Raw genomic sequence first — 18095 nt, forward strand, 5'->3', positions numbered from 1 at the left:
GATTTTTTTAAAAACTACTCTGACTCATAGTGGGACAGTGTGTTACTATCTTGCCTCCCGATGAGTTGCAATGTAAAATACACAGCAACACCTTTGGTGTCTTCAAAACTATTAAAGCTAAATCTAATCAAGCCTTAAGATCCATGCTGTTCCATACCATAGCTACCAGCTATGTGTGGCTATTTAAATACAAGTTAATGAATGAAAATTAAATAAAATGTAAAATCCAGTTACTCAGTCACACTGGCTATATTTTAAGTGCTCAGTGACCACACGTGGCTAGTGACTACCATATTGGACGTTGCAAGGAACATTTTCATCATCACAGAAAGTTCTGTTGGGTAAGACTGAGATATAACATTCAGATTATAGAAAATACAGGGAGAGGGAAACGAATTAAACCCACAACAGTGAAACAAATCTAGCCTGTGTCTCATTCTATTAATACAAGACAATAAGCCTGGTCTCTGCAATGTGTCATGTTAGAAAAAACTGAAGGGGGAAAGGGGAGGAGTCAGTCTTAGAGTCTCAAGTAACCAAAGAAGACTTAATAGAGGATTCCCTGACTGACGGTCTGGTGGTTAGGACTCTGCAGTTTCACTGTTGAGAGTACAGGCTTGATCCTTGGTCAGGGAACTAAGATTCCCACAAGCTAAGCAGCAAGGTCAAAAAAGAAAAGACTCAACAACCAAATCCAATGGGTGCTTTTGACTATCCTGGCTTGAGAAAAGCCGACTATAAAAGATATCTGGGCAACGATTGGGAGAAATTGAATATGAACTAGATACTAAATGATATTAAAAAGCACTCTTTGATTCTTTTGGTGCAATATGGCATTGTGATAATTTTAGAGGTCCTAATTTTTAGAAAATTTACACTGAAGTATTTAGGAGTAAAGTGTCACGACATCTCCATTTCACTTTCTAAAAGATCAGCCAAAATAAACACACACACAAATGCAGATGAAGTGAAATATTAACAACAGTTCAACCTAAGCAGTATGCATAGAGATAATGATACTACTCTTTTAACTTCCATGTATTGAAATTTTCATAATGTGGGAAAAGAAGTTAAGAGAAAAAAACTTTGCCTCCACACTGTCATTGATAGTGTAAAGTCCTGGTTTTCATGGACAGTCTACTGGGGAAATTAATGTAGTTGATGAACAGTATTGTGATTTTTCTCTGATTTTGCCTTATTCTAATTACTTCATTTTTGAAGGAAATGCAGGGAAACATCAAGCTTCCTATGCTCCCTCTCAAGGTGGTTCCCCTGATGGCCCAGATGGTAAAGGACCCACCTACAATGCAGGAGATCCAGGTTTGATCCCTGGGTTGGGAAGATCCCCTGGAGAAGGAAATGGCAACCCACTCCAGTACTCTTGCCTTGAGAATCCCATGGACAGAGGAATCCATGGGGTCACAAAGAGTCGGACACAACTGAGCGACTAACTTTCTTCACTCATGTTCTGGGACTCAGACTAAGAGCTGCTGCTGCTTCCCTGTCAGCTGAGCCCATTGTCAGACTGGTGTTTGGTAGTCCAGGATGGAGGTAGACCAGTTGCCTGCTCCACGGGTGCTGCCCAAATCAATATATCTGGAGGTGCTGGCCCACAGCCTAGACATTCTATCTCCTCTGAACTGAATTCACTTTTGGTCCCTCTCATGATACACGCTGCTGGGCTATAGACACTCAAGGTTCTGTTTGGGGACCAGGACACCAGAAAAGAGAGCTGGAAGCACCTCAGAGCCTTTCTGGGCCAAGCCCAGAGGTGGGGTTCAGAAAACACAAGCCCCACGCGCGTCTAGGGAGTTTACACAGGAAGAGAAGCTTTTCCTCAAGATGCCTGGCTGCGATAAGAAATTTGCACAAAGCAAGGCTGACACCTAGTGGCTATTTTCTGCACTGACATCCCTCTAACGAGAAAGTGCTGTGCTAAGTCACTTCAGTTCAGTTCAGTCACTCAGTCGTGTCCAACTCTTTGCGACCCCATGAATCGCAGCACGCCAGGCCTCCCTGTCCACCAACTCCCAGAGTTCACTCAAACTCACGACCATCGAGTCGGTGATGCCATCCAGCCATCTCATCCTGTGTCGTCCCCTTCTCCTCCTGCCCTCAATCCCTCCCAGCATCAGAGTCTTTTCCAATGAGTCAACACTTCGCATGAGGTGGCCAAAGTACTGGAGTTTCAGCTTTAGCATCATTTCTTCCAAAGAAATCCCAGGGTTGATCTCCTTCAGAATGGACTGGTTGGATGTCCTTGCAGTCCAAGGGACTCTCAAGAGTCTTCTCCAACACCACAGTTCAAAAGCATCAATTCTTCGGCGCTCAGCTTTCTTCACAGTCCAACTCTCACATCCATACATGACCACTGGAAAAACCATAGCCTTTACTAGACGGACCTTAGTCAGCAAAGTAACGTCTCTGCTTTTCCTGTCTAACTCTGTGCGGCCCTTTCGACTGTAGCCTGCCAGACTCTGTCCATGGGATTCTCCAGGCAAGAACACTGGAGTGGGTTGCCATTTCCTACTTCAGGGGATCTTCCCGACCCAGAGATGGAGCCCATATCTCTTACATCTCTTGCATTGGATATAATGTAAAAATATGTTGTCTCCTGCATTAATGTAATGTAAAAATACATTAAATGTATTTTAATACATTAAAAATGTTTAATACATTTTAATGTATTTTAATACATTAAAAATGTTTAATACATTTTATTTTAATACTTTAAATAAAATGTATTTTTTAAATACATTAAAATATATTAAGCTTTTTTAATGTATTAAAATACATTTAGTGTATTTTTTAAATCTGTTGTTTTAAAGTAATGACATTCATTGAGTAAACCTTGGAACATATCAAAAAGCATAAAGAAGGAAAATAAAATGTTAAGAGAGATAATCATTTGTAATGTTATATTGTATCTATCTCCTTTTACTATTTTTCTCTTTTTTAAAATAAATATTCCTAGCATTTTACTTATTTATTTAAGCCACTGTATGCCACACAGGATTTTAATTTCTCAACCAGGGATCACACCTGTGCCCTCTGCACTGGGAAGCATGGAGTCTTAACCACTGGACCTCCATTTGTATTTTACAATGTATTGAAAAATTTTTAATGTATGAAGTGCATTTATGTGTTTTAAAAGTACATTTAAAAGATTTAAGTTCACTTTCTTAGCTGTGGAAAAGAGGAATTGTTCTTATTTTGTCTGAATTTTTTTAAAATGCCAGGGATAGAAAGAGGTTTCCCTTGGAACTTGTGCCCCTCCTTCTCTTCCATAAGGGAAAATGCCCAACAATTAATTGTTCCAAAACTCAGCCCTCTGCCAGGCACTGTGCTCCAATGTATGTGCTCACAGCATCCTTGCAACAAACCACATTGCCCTTACTCTCCTGTCACAGGCCAAACAAAAGAGAGGTTTATTGTCACCACGCTGCAGTGTGGACTCATCGTCGGAGCTTCTGGTCCCAAATCCAGTGTCTCCACAACAGACTGATGGATTGTATTAGCGATTGCTCTTTCATTTCCTGGATTTGATCCTTCCACAAAAATCGCCAATTAAGAGATTTTGTCAGTTGAACCAGCATGTACTTAACGATACAGAACTGCACACTTAAAAACAGTTAAAATGGTATGTATATTTTACCATAACAAAAGAAAAAAAAGTGAGGGGGAGCACAGACTTTGACAGGTTGGGAATAATTAACAAAATCAAAGTTTGCTGATGCGAAGAACTGACTCATTGGAAAAGACTGATGCTGGGCAAGACTGAAGGCAGGAGGAGAAGGGGACGACAGAGGATGAGATGGTTGGATGGCATCACCAACTCAATGAACATGAGTTAGAGTAAACTCCGGGAGTTGGTGATGGACAGGGAAGCCTGGCGTGCTGCAGTCATGAAGTGACAAAGAGTCAGACACAACTGAGTGACTGAACTGACTAAAAATAGTGAGCTTGTTTCTTAGTTGTAACCATGTTTTGTGGTGCTCATGGTCCCTGAACCACTAGAATGTACCCTAACAGGGAGCCCTCAGTAGGTGCCTGAGGAGACCCAAACACCAACCTTCTACCCACAGTAACAGTCCTGTTTACTACAGGAAGGACCAGAGCGACACACAGGGAAGAATTCTGACCCTTTCAGTACAGACGATACACGGTCCTCTACCCTCAGCTATTAAGACCATCCAGCTCATTTTTCCATTCCAATTCCACACTCTGGTGCAAAGACAGTCTTCCAATTACAAAACTGGTTTTTACTGCGTGACTTTTCTGTGCAGGTCACCACTCAATACGGGCACTGCTCCACTGGAGAGATGTAGTGTATTTCTATTAATAAATACACCATTTAAATATCAATTTCCCTTGGAAGCCTGGCCAATGTTCTGACTGTATGAAATTACAACAGCTCTATGGAGGACAAAATGAAGTTTCTGAACCTGTAAGGCTGTGGCCCGGTTTTGGACCATAACATCCACAAAGGGCCCGCTGAGGCGGCTGCCCAGTTGTCCCTGACCTCAGAGACTGCACTGCCTGGCAACCACAACCCTTCCCCTCTTTCAAACTAGAACAAAACATACAAGGCCAAAGGCAAGGCTGTAACAAGATGTTTTCCTTCACATTTATTTCCATTAGGAAATCCCTTTTAAACTTCAGCATCCAAAAAGTATAGTATCTCCTCGCCCTTTGAGCCATTATTACCTAGAAAGAATATGCCAGGCAATTTTCTAAGTGATGACTTTCAATTTTGGGATTTTTCATTTGACACTCCTCACCTCATAAAGTGCGATTTATAATCACCCTGTTCTTCTCAGAACTATTTTCATCTTTTAAAATGACCCACACATACACATGAATATTCATTATACTGCTGACAAGTACAATTTCACTTTCTCACACCAAGTCAGCCGCCCCGTATAGAAGAGAGGGCGCCACCTAGCCTATGCTTTCTTCCACACTGTTCCTTTTGGAATGATGCCTGCTAGCCCGTTTACAATGCTGTGGTCTTTCATTCTGCCTGTCTTGTGATCCGGTGTACAACCTGGACACAAGGGCCGGTGCTGAGGGGCCACTGAACAACACTGTACTGGATTACGAGGAAAACGAATTTTACACCTGAGTTGCTTTCAAAGAAAGGATCACAAGCAGCCATAGGAAGGGCATCACAGAAACCTGGCAAGACCCACCAGGAAATCAGTTACTGCTGAAAGAAACTATGGCTGAGGGATGTCATGAATTCAGATTCAAAGAAAATGGAAGAGCAAGCCAACCCGATTTTGCCTACCTCACCTTCACTCTTCGTGTCCCTCGGGGTTTCTAACTGATGCTCGGGTCTCTTCCTTCGCATTTACTCCCTGGAGAAGCTCACCTGGTCCTGTGGCTTTACTGACATTTATGAATCTCTCCCTCCACCCAAACTCACCCCCCCTCCCCACTCCCCGCCCCAAATCAACTGGGAATGGATTTATATTCCCAACAGGTATCTGTAACTTAACATGTCCCAAAGCCAATTACTGATCTTCCTTCCCAAGACAGTTCCACCCACAGCTTCATCCTGGTCTCCTCATAACAAGTCATACCTGACTCCTCTTCTCCTCACACCTCACCAAAATCCTACTAGTTCTAAACTAATCCCTGAAACAACCAATTATCACCAAGTCCGTTACTACCACCCTAGCCTAAGTCCCCATCACCTCTCACTTACACATTCTCCCTTTCTGGTTCTTTTCCAGTCACACTGGTCTCCTCTCATGGTTTCAACACATCAGGACATGTGCTGGCCTCTGCTCCTGCCATTTCCTCTGCCTTGAACACTCTTCCACTGATACCCGCTTAGCTAACTTCCTCACCTCCTCCTAGTCTGTGTTCAGATCTCATCTTCGCAATAAGCCCTATACCGACCACCTATTTTAATTATGCATCTGTATTCCCCCATACCAACTCATGTCCTTACTCCTTTCCCTCGTGCCTCAGACAGTAAAGCGTCGTCCTGCAATGCGGGAGACCCAGGTTCAACCCCTGGGTTGGGAAGATCCCCTGGAGAAGGAAATGGCAACTCACTCTACTCTTTTCTGGAAAATTTCATGGAATGAGCATGGGGTTCCACAGTCCATGGGGTCCCAGAGTCAGATACGACTGAGAAACTTCACTCACTTTTCCCCAGTCACCGTATCTTCTAACATACTGAACAGAACTACTTCCTCTCCATACCTTACACATCGTATATTGTCTACTGCTTTAAAAAATTTTTATTTCTGGCTGCGTTCTGCTGCTGCTCATGGGCTTTCTCTAGTTTCAGCAAGCACGGGCTACCCTCTAGCTGCAGTGCACGGGCTTCTCATTGTCGTGGCTTCCCTTGCGGCAGAGCACAGGGTTCTAGAGCGTGTAGGATTCAGCAGTTGTGGCCCATGGGTCTAGTTGCCCCTTGACACGTGGACTCTCCCAGGAGCAGTGATTGAACCCATGTCCCCTGCACTGGCAGGTGGATTCTTAACCACTGAACCACCAGAAAAGTCCCTGTACTTTTCTGATAGAATGTCAGCTCTGTATCATGTAACTGAATGACAATAAACAAGCAACTAAATAATCCCTGAGAGTAGGCGATCAGTATGTTATGTGATTAAATGGACACTGCTGAGAATTCACTTCCACAAAAATCATAACAGCCAGGCTTCCCTGGTGGCTCAGACAGTAAAGCGTCTGTCTGCAATGCAAGAGATCCGGGTTCGATCTCTGGGTTGGGAAGATCCCCTGGAGAAGGAAACGGCAGCCCACTCCAGTACTCTTGCCTGGAAAACCCCATGGATGGAGAAGCCTGGTAGGCTACTACTGTCAAAGGGGTCACAAAGAGTCAGACACGACTGAGCGACTTCTTCATGTGTGTATATGTAAAATATATACATATATATATATCAATGTACCCAAAATGATCTCACTACATAGATCCCATTTCTGACCCTCATAAGGGCTTCAAAAATCCCAAACCTAGAGCCTCACATCTACTTTCATCGAATACATTCATCCATACCCAGAATTTATTTTTACAAATTAATCTCAAATATTGTCACCTATTTATAGTTTTCTCACCGAAAACATTTGAACAAGAATCTACATAAGGACATTTTATAAGGACATGTAGGACATTCTATAACACAGCTTAAATTATGTGGGTTTACTTAAATATCAAAATCATGAAACACACAAGGGGGAATATTCTGGATTAACAAAGCAATGACAACCAAATACAGTATGTGATCCTTGATTTGATCAAGGGCAGAGGGTTAATTTTTCAAAATAAAAAAGCTAAGAAAAATTACTCTCAAAAAAAAGAAAAAAAAGACACCACCACATCCTCAAAACTCTTGACTGGATTAGGAGCAGAATACTCTAAAACTAGGAAACAGTCTTCGTAAGTTTGGGACTTAACTCTGGATTTGTCTAAAACAAGAAATAGTGAGCATCCACCACAGTTCTCTAGGTGGTCGGGCAGAGAGGAAATCTGACTCAGACCACTGAGCAGGGCCTGACGCGTGACCACATGCGCCCTTGACCATCACGGCAGCCTTGGTCTGCAGGAGCACGGCCCGGCCCGGTGGGACTGGATCAAGGAGCCACCACTGGCTTCTGAAAGTTCTTAGGTTCTTCACTTTGATACAAATTCTAGATTATCCAAAAAGCCTTGAAAGCATGTGCCTATTAATGCTAGTGGAACAAGACCCTTTTTTAAAAAACCTTCACACCACAAGCCCAAACCTGTAGCTGTGTTCCCCTGCATATACCACAAGACAAGCACTGGGTAAAGATGAATATTTATTCACTTTACAAAGAGAATGGTATTAAATTGCCATAAACAGCTCCATTTATAGACAAATATAACTATACATTACACCAGTAGCTGACTCTAACTTTCCCAAGATGCTTGTATAGCTCCAGCTCCACTAGTTGAGCACGGAAATCTGCCATCGAAGTGAGAAGTCCCTCAGAGATAATGGTTTTATGTTTTACATATTCACAGGTGGGAAAAATAAACCCATCTCCCCAGCCCTTTCTTAGAGTTGAGCTTCCATCTGCATGTTCCCTACAGGGCACTGAGCAAATACTGGCTCATTCTTCGAAAAAAAAAAAAAAAAAGTTACTGATAATTTGAAAAGGCTTTTATAGCACACAAAATACTTCTTTATACATACATAAAAAATCTTGAGTCAGATTTATTTTCAGGTAAACATACCCTAACACTGCCAAAAGTGGGTGATGAAAAGGAACACATTAAATTACGGAATTATAAAAATATTTTCTTTGGAAAAAAATTCCAACAAGGTCATCATTAATATCTAAAACCAAAGAGAAAAAAATAAACAATTGTTCTTTGATCCATTAGTAGTTTAAATAAAAATGAAAACCTCTTCAAAAGCAGCTGTAACTGGATCTTTTAAAAAGTTGCAGGTAATGAGCACTTCTAAATCTATACACTGATGATTCTTTACAGGCAACCTGCAGTCAAGAAAAATCCTTAATATGGCTAATTCTTTACTTTTTAATCATCATGATTTCTGTGTATTTTAAAAAAATATTTCACATGACAGCTTGAAAAATAAGTGGTTGTTTTGGGGAAGCACTCCATATATTCAATCTGATTCAAATCAGATTACCACAGTTGAGAAGCTAGGAAAACTGGTGATTTTATTATTACTTTTTAAATCACAATCATTCTTACTCCAGTTTTTAGTTTATCCCTTCATGTTTTATGAAAATGTACCAAATTAAAATTGTCTCTCTAGTGATGACAGATGCCAACCTGAGACAGGAGCTGCCTCCTTCATTAAAGTCCAGGTCTTGAGCCCCTACATGGGAAATGTCTTTCCATTTATGTCAATTCTTGGCATATCCAATCATACTAGGATATTATGTTATAAAAATATACCATATATTGGACACTCATGTCAGTACATTGCAGAAAATGTGTCTATTTACTGTGTAAAGTTTATTAACATTTGAATGAAATTCTCTTATTTACACAGTTAGGTCTGGGGTGCTCAGGACAGCAAAGTGGCATAGGAACCACCATGAGGAACTGGAAATGTGCAGCGGTCCTTGGCGTCTGTCAGAGACAACCCTCCCCAGGAGAACTCGGCAGCAGTGGGTAAGGTGAGCCAGTTTACACAGTTCGTTTGGCCTGCTCTTTTCTGTTCATTCTTCTTCACTTTCATTCTCAGGATCTAAATCAGAATCTCCATTTAATTCCTTTTCACTTGCCACATCTCTGTCCTCACCATTTTCTTCATCTTTGTCTTCATCATCCCCTTCTTCCTCTTCATTCTCTTCATCAACATCCTCATCTTTTTCACTTGCTTTCTCATCCTCATCTTCATCCCAATTATCCTGGCGGAAACAGTAAGCAAAGAAAGCATGATTGAAGGCCTCGTTCTTACAGAGTACAAGGATATAGCGCATATTTATGTACCAGGAAACAAATTACTCACATCAGAATCCTTATCTGCTATTTCATCATCAGATTCCTCTTCAGAAGATTCTGTAAGAAGAGGGAAACCTAGTTTTAATTTTGTGATCAAAGCAAAAGGCATAGCACTGAAAACTAATAAATGGAATCAGACTCCTGAATTTACTTTTAGAAATGTTATTTAGCTGTCCTCCATCTAAGGAGTATGTCGTACTTCTAAAAGGAGCACAATGTTAGGCCAACTATATCTCAACAAAAGCGGGGAGGAAGGGTGGGATCACAAAAAGTGTAATTAATTCAGGTATGTTTTTATGTTCTTCAGTTATATGTTTTATAGCTTTCTCTATAAAGGTTTTGCTTCATTTTTTAGAGGTATTTCCAGATAGTTTTGTATGCTGTTGTGAAAGGGATCTTTTTTCCTAATACATTTTCTGAATGGAACATTATGGACATACATTACTGGGACATCATAACGCTACCGATTCCTTTCTTGCTAGATCTTGGTATCCAGTAAGCTTGCCTATTTGCATATCTTAATAACAGTGCAACTGCAGATTCTGCTGTATTCTCTATGTGGAGAAGAATAACAACTGCAAGGTCCAATGTTCTAGAGCTCATTTCTCTCATAAAGTACAAGGCAGGGCATCCAAAAGCAGTAAAGTACACTACTGTCTTGTTAACGGCTTTATGGGGATATGCTTCCAAACTCTATGTCTGATGCAGGTTTATTCAGGAAACTCCCTTACTAAAGTGCACTACTGTCTTGTTAACGGCTTTATGGGAGTGCTTCCAAACTCTATGTCTGATGCAGGTTTATTCAGGAAACTCCCTTACTAAAGTGCACTACTGTCTTGTTAACGGCTTTATGGGAGTGCTTCCAAACTCTATGTCTGATGTAGGTTTATTCAGGAAACTCCCTTACTTAAAATCCTAGGTTGCTTAATATATAGTGCCCACGGTAATCTGTTAATGTGGTAACAACTACAGTGATAAGGTTTCTTGACGCTATTCACATTATAATACATTCTACTTGGCAACGAAACATGACTTTACTTCTGTAATTAATCTGCTACTTAGGATATTTGAGGATGACCTAAAATGCTATTTTGACTACATTTTTCTGGTTCTGACTCATAAAATGCCTGAATTATTTGTATATGACAAAAATGACTTGTTCCTTAAAAGACTAATAAAATTCATTTATAAAACCCGTGTCTGGTACCTTGTGAGGCAAGATTTGACTAAGTAAATTCAAAACTATTACTTCAAGGTTTCTCTTTCCAAGTCAATTTTGGTCATTGAAGCTTCCCAAGAAATTACCTATACCATCCAGGTTTTCTACATCTGCATGGCTGTTCATGGTGTCCTTCTATTTAAATCTCTTCCATACCTAATGCTCTTTTTTTGTCACTATATTTGTGCCCTCTCTTTCATTTGATCACATTTTTGCCGGTTTCGCCAAGGGCTTGTCCACTTTATCGGGGAAGGTGTGCCAAAGCACGATCTTACTCACAAATCACAGAGTTGAGTCAATGTGAAAATGAACTGTTCAGCATATACCCTAAGTCTTTACCTTCTTCATACACCAACTTTGCCTTCTGAGCAGGACAAGTCGTTTCCTTTGTCTTCTCGGACGCTGTGACCTGAAAGATAATCAGGCGCTATTGTGAAGTGGAGCGTAAACTTACCTCAAGCATCACCCAACCTCCCCAACAGTGAGCCCACCCTCAGCCACTGTAACGGGCAACCCTAACATGACGTAGTTCAAACACCAGGCAAAAGGCAAGTGCGTCAAATACAAGAAAGAACTGCTTTGTGTAAGCTGAAAATGCTTCTAAGGTAAGATTTCCTTCTGTGACCAAAAGCTGTAGCAATACCCTGCGACTCTTGTTCACAGCACCACAACCATTCTAACTGTATTAACAACTGAAACATTGATGGTGACGAGTTAAAGTTGACACAGGTACTATCAAGTACATAACACTGCCTAGTTAAAAATTAGATCTTCATCTACCAGTTTTTGTTTTAACTGAAATAGCGCACTTTCAACAGTCAGGCAAACAATCCTTATTCCTCTCTCCATTACTCTCACATTCAAATGTTTAGCACAAAACAATCTGATCTACTCACTTGTGTGATTAGAAGGATGAGCTTTCCATGAAGGTGGGAGAGCTTCTGGAAAGTTTTTACTCTACTTTCCATTAACTGGTACAGTGTCCCCAGCTGGGGTACCAAGTCAGGCAACTACAAAAAGATGACAATAAAAATGATACTTTGACACTATCATAACAAAACATAGATAACAAATATAGAAGTCATGCTCACATATGTCTGCATATTCAGCCCCAAGCAAATGCCTGCACTTCTAACGGCAGTGGCAGCCTATCACATAGCCTAGCAAAATCTCAAACTTTCAGAGGCCTTTACTGTACTAACAGCAAAAACAAATAATACATTTTTTAAAAAGAATGATGGAAGGTCAGGAGAAACTGCACAGCAAGACAAACTGCAGGGTGGGACCTCTTTGTGTTAATCATATTATTTTTGAAAACATCAATATAAAGCAGACACTAAGTAAAAAGTACCCTCAACCACATATTTCTTAAAAAGGACTTCACTCTGAAACTTCCTCTCCGATGATATCACAGGATCGACCTCTACCATTAGGACCCAGTAGCTACAGGAAGCTTTTCAGAGCTTCCAGAGACCCACAGGACAGAGTGACAGACCACAAAGCTGACCTTAGAGTATTTCAAACGTACTTCCTGTTAATGAATCCTCTGACTTATGCTTCAGAAATTAAAGCAGGAAATTTTTTTATTCGTCCCTCCAGAGCTGTAGAAATAGGGACCCCACTCTTTGTCCTTTAACTAGCCTTTACTTGCCCTCCTATCCGACACTAAATATGAGTATTTCATTCAAATGTTAAATTTTAAACAATAAAAATGAGTGTGTGTACATTACTAAAGCCCCCATGCCTAGCAGTCTTTGACTTAAGTGCTTAAAGATACCTGATAAGGAAGAAACTAAGGGAAGGTGGAAGAAAAGCACTGTTCTCTGAGGAAAGAGAACCGTTTTGGGCTGCAGAGTCTACCCTATACTGTATTTCCATAGTCTATTTTGCCCTGACCTACGTTATACAACTACCATTCCGGTAGTTGTAACTTAAGGGTTGAATCCTGAAGGGATTCACTTCAAGTCCTCCTAAGGCTCTTTTCACCTCTAAGCAATTCAACAAGGTCACAAAGTAAGTGCTGTGCTATGCTTGTGGTGACCTCTCCATTCCCATCACCATGCCACTCAACCACCACCCCCCAATCTCCCAGGGCTTCTGTAAGCTAGGAAAACCAATATGCATTCTGTTTCCTGTCTCTTCCCCCATTTTCACTCCGTGACAGAGATCACCACAGACATACAGAGAATGAACTGCCAAATTCAAAACAGGTTATCCAGTAGTCTTTTCTGTCTCAAACTACTGAAGGAAAAGGAGCCTGAGAACAAGGGACAGTGATCAGGCAAGAATCGAGTGAAACTGTGCTAAGAAAGGAAAAACTATAGTTTAAAGAGCAATTAAGAATTTTCAACTCTCCATTAAAATCTTTCAAGAAAACCTACTGAAAGATGCTAGATAATCAAATAAAAGGAAGAAAAAGCCAACTGCATGATTTTATTTCTAGTTTAATGTAACTGAATTAATGATGTGGTAATAACACAACTTCTATTATGAGATATAGAACTGTTTTTTTTTTCTGGCGCTGCTTTAAGATTTTACACTCCCTCCCTTACATCTGTATAGGTAATAAGGAGCTGACAGTAGCCCCAGCGAAACATCAGGTATTAAATATTTATATCATTTTTATCACAAACCACCCATTTAGCCTCCTGAGGCAATGTACAACAGACATGTTAACACGGGGGATATAAACTTTTAAAAGTTACTAAGCTTTTTAGCAGGAGGCGGAGAGATACATACAATGTACAGATAATTCTGCTCAACAGGTTGTGTATATAGAAAAACATCTGAAGGCTCCTATGTGACTTTTCTCCTTTCTGCATTTTTCAAGCTTCTCTACAGAATATATATTACTTCTAAAATCTGGGTCAACAAAAGACTGGTTTATCAAAGGTAACAGCAATGACAATATGATATTGCACCTGGGGAAAAAACAAAATCTTTAAAGGAAGCGGCTGACAGTTAAAGGGTAGATGGTTTTTGTTAAGCCACAGGTTTATAATCCTTATCAAATCCAAACTATTCAACAACTCCAAGTGAACTGACTTACTGTGGATAAGTAGGATGCATGGACCGTTAACACACATTTTAGCCACTGAACCATTAAAATAGCACTGAAAAAAAAAAAAAAAAACACAACAAATCAACTAATATTCACAAATCCCAAAGTAAATACAACAGAGTTATAAAGATCTAGAAAATGACTCCAGTAATAAACCACTATTGAATACGACAGTCCTTTCATTCTTCCACTGGGTCTATTTGAGGTCTGTGTAATATAGGAATCTCTTGGGAAAGGGAGAGGGTAGTAAGATGGACTAGGTAACAGGACAAAAACCCCTTCCTCTAAAAATAATTCAATTCCAGATATAAAACGAACGTTTTACTTCATAATTAGCTGATACCAAGGCAGTAAACTGGGCTCAGTTGACACTGCATTTTATGCTCATGTATCTGAGCCCATCTCTTCATCATAAGGTACAAACAGCAAAAGATTTCCAAACCAGCATTAAGACAAACATAGGCTAAAAACGTAAGTCAGGCCCTAATTAATGAACTCTTCAACTTTCCTCTGTGAGCTCCAAAGTCTAATGGAGTCTATCAGTAAAAACAACTTAGAAAAGAAAAATCCATTATAGACACTGATGATGCCATAGTACAAGCTTAAGATCTTTGAGAAAACAACACCCCCTGTGTGCGTGCTAAGCTGTTTCAGTCATGTCTGACTCTTTGCGACCCTATGGACTGTAGCCCGCCAGGCTCCTTTGTCCATGAGATTCTCCAGGCAAGAACACTGGAGTGGGTTGCCACGCCCTCCTCCAGCGGATCTTCCTGACTCAGGGATTGAACCTGTATCTCTTATATCTACCTGCGCTGGCAGGCAGGTTCTTTACCACTGGCACACCTGAAGGAGGCCATCAACATCCTATCTAAATATACTTAGTCATCAAATTAACAAAAGATGACTCATAAGATTTAGTTATAAACAATCTTTTCCTTATAGTGTCTTTTAGCAACTACCAGAGATTGAGCGAGTTCTACAAATGGCCAGTTTTACACATCATAATTAGGCCTAAATTATTAAATATTAATCCAGTAAATGACCTGATAATAAAGTTGTTTTCTAAAAGAAAGGAGAAAAAAGCAATTTAGATTGCCTAAACGTCTTACCTATTAGGATGTCCTTGTAATCTCTTTGTAAGCTGAGGAAAAGAAAAACAGTATTAGTCACAGGACTTCAGAGCCAGCCAATCTGAATCAATTCACATGAAAACACATCCATAGAACCAAAAGAAAAGCATAGCTGTATTAGGAAATCATTATTCTTGTTTCCTAACTCCTAAATGTTTGACCAACTTAACACCATCTAGGAATACATTCCTAAAATAACAGTAATTATCTGATAAAAAATCTAGGCTAGGATTTATGAATGAATGTCCAAAATAGACACAAAGACAGAAAATAGATCAGTGGCTGCCAGAAACTGGGGAGTAAGGACAAATGGGGCGTGACTAATGGGTACAGGCTGTCTTTCTGGTGTGGCAGTTGTACAGTCGATAATATACTGTGCAACACTGGACACTTTAAAGGTATGTAAATTCTATCTCAATTTTTAAAATATATAGGAAAAAATCAAGGCTGGGGAACTTTCGGCTGAGGAGACCTAGTGGTCGTCTATCACGCACTCTTAAGTACCCTGCTCGTTACATACTGCAAACCCATGTCTGGATTTTCATCTTCGAGTCACGGCATTAGGACCTTAGAATGAAAAGTGTACTCAGTTACCTCTTGCAACAACGGAATAACAGCATGCAGGGGCATCCTTAATACAGTTCTCTTTATTAAGTTTAAATTCCTAGTTTGAAGTACTTTCTGTGAGGGGGGAAAAAAAATATAAATAAGCATACTCAGAAACTAAGGACACTACAGGAAATAGTCAGTAAAAATGATTTTAAAAACCACACACTGAAGAACCAACTGAATTTTAGCAAATAGAGATAGGGATTAAATGAAGAATGCACTATTTCTTATGGCTATCAGACAAGTACAGTCGGCAAGTTATCAGGACATTTACTCCTTGGACTCTTTCCCTTCAACCCACCTCCCTCAGGCAACTACTGAACTATATATTTGGTTTGCAGTTCCTAGAATTTCTATATAAACGAGAGCAAGTTGTATGTACTTTTTTGCCTGGCTTCTTTTAAGTTTGATATTCATCCACGTTGTTGATGAAGGAGTACACACTCTTTACCCTGCTAGATAATGATTTGTTTATCCCTTCGCATGTCGAGGGTTCTTTCCAGCTTGGGGCTGGTAGAAATAAGGTTGCCCTGACCACTCCTGTACAAGTCTCTGGATGAACACTGGTTCTTGCGGTAAACGCCCAAGGACGGAATGGCACATTCCTGTGGCAGATGTGTCCCTAAGAAACTGCCAAACTGCTTCGAGTTTCAGTTACTCTGCATCCTCCCCAACAGATGGTACTGTTTTCTACATTTTAATAAAGCTATAATGGGCATGCAGCTGTCATCTCATTGTGGCTTTAATTTGCATTTATGATGATTAATGATGTTTAACACCTTTATATGCACTCACTGGCCATTGGAATATCTGTGAAATATCTGTTCACACCTTTATCAATTGGTTTTTACTTGAGTTGAGTCTCACAAATGAGTTAAAAGAGTTCTATAAATTCTGGATATAAGTTATTTGTCTGATATATAAGTTGCGGGTTTTTTGCCAACCTATGGCTTGCCTTTTCATTATCTTAACAGTGCCATTTCAAGAAAGAAGCTTTAATTTTTTATTAAATCCAAGGGACCAATATTTCCCTAAGTGTGGATTCTGTTGGAATATGGTTTTAAAGAAAGAGAAAAAATAAAAGTTTACAAGACAATCAGCCAGAGGTAAATATTAACTGGATATTTGATAATTTTAAGAAATCACCATTTCCTTTTTTAGGTGTGATAACAGATTGTGGTTATGTTTTTAAAAAGAACTGCTAATGTCAGAGTTGAACAGGGATATATTTGTGGTTGAAATAAATAATAGGTCTGAAATTTGATTCACTATAACCTGGGGAGGGGTGTGGCAAACAGATAAAACAAGAACAGACAGGTTGGTTAGTGTTGATAATTTCTGAAACTGAGTGATGGGTTCACTGTGGCCCACTGTACTATTATGAGATGTTTCTTTAAAAAAAAAAAGATAACTGATTCACTTGTACTACTAAGGAATTTTTCAAAGCACAATTAAGTAAGCTATGATGGCAAATAAGTTATATTTTTTAAAACAGTCAATTGTTTTCTGTAGCTTATTTTTCACCAAATCCTCACCAAGGATTCTATACCATGTTAGACTAAAATCGACCTCCCAAGATACATACACTCACAAAGTGTTTTGAAAGTAATTTTAGGTTTTCATATATGTCTGGTTTCCCCCCTCATTTTACAAAATCACCTTAAACATAGGACATTCCCATTTATCAAAACATAAAGCAGAGAAACATTATTCATGGGTTGCCTATTCAAGTCACATCTATACTAAGTGGCACTAAGAGTCCCTAATAACAAATGCACTTAGCAAATGTGAACCTGCTTTAATCTAGTCCGGTAGTGCTTAAGGCCATTTTTTTTACACTTAAATTTTCTCTACAGACCACTTTGAAATTCTGGAATTTAAGAGGACCAAATTAAGCAACATACAAGCAGTCACCAACTTACAAACACAAAAATAGCAAATGCCTCCCTTTTATATACCCCCAACCCTCTTGAATTTTTCCCTCAAACCTCCTATCCATTGCCAAGGTTCCACCTCACCGCCCCCTCTCACGGCCAGGGGGAAATAAGTTTCTGGAATCCAGAGTAAAAACTCAGGAACGCATTTTCCTACAGAAAAAAATATAAATTGTGATCTAGAATGCTGAGTATTATAATTCAGCTACACAATGTTTATAAAGGCTTTTGTGAACTAAAGCCTAAGAACCCAGTAACAAGTCACAACAATATTTCTATGAGAAAATGCATTCCAGGTTCAAAATAACTCAGTTCAATCCCTTTGTAGGTTGGTGACTGTCTGTATAGTGCCACCAAGAGATAGACATTTGACTAAATGCACAAAACATTAAATTCAAGACAGTACATGACTATTCACTCTGTAAATGTGCTGTCAATTGTCTCCTAAGAAAAATTAACCATCTTATTTCCTTTAAAAACTGCTGTAATACTTACATTTAGAATTTCAAAATCATTACTTTCTAAGCCCTGTGTGAGGAGAACTGGAAAACTATTTGTCTGTGGAAGGTCGTCCTTTTCTTTTTTTGTAGCTATATCCAGGGCTCCCAGGCGTTCTTCAATGCTAACCTACAGAACATAAATGACCAGTTAATGTTCCACCAGA

The 18095-nt window shown here is 39.7% G+C and overlaps 1 protein-coding gene across 1 annotated transcript in view; it reads right to left on the reverse strand.

Annotated features, from left to right (window-relative positions):
- Positions 1–7854: 7854 nt before the first annotated feature.
- Positions 7855–18095, reverse strand: part of WDR43 (WD repeat domain 43) — a 37593-nt gene continuing 27352 nt past the window's right edge. Inside the window, exons 11-18 of the mRNA XM_052648386.1 lie at positions 17927–18058; positions 15483–15569; positions 14868–14899; positions 13747–13810; positions 11594–11707; positions 11037–11106; positions 9486–9535; positions 7855–9384 (exon numbers count right to left, since the gene is read on the reverse strand). Of these exons, the coding sequence (XP_052504346.1) occupies positions 9193–9384; positions 9486–9535; positions 11037–11106; positions 11594–11707; positions 13747–13810; positions 14868–14899; positions 15483–15569; positions 17927–18058 (741 nt within the window). The 3' untranslated portion in view covers positions 7855–9192. The remainder of the gene's footprint in view (positions 9385–9485; positions 9536–11036; positions 11107–11593; positions 11708–13746; positions 13811–14867; positions 14900–15482; positions 15570–17926; positions 18059–18095) is intronic.

Source organism: Budorcas taxicolor, chromosome 11, assembly GCF_023091745.1.
Source record: "Budorcas taxicolor isolate Tak-1 chromosome 11, Takin1.1, whole genome shotgun sequence".
Classification (NCBI taxonomy): domain Eukaryota; kingdom Metazoa; phylum Chordata; class Mammalia; order Artiodactyla; family Bovidae; genus Budorcas; species Budorcas taxicolor.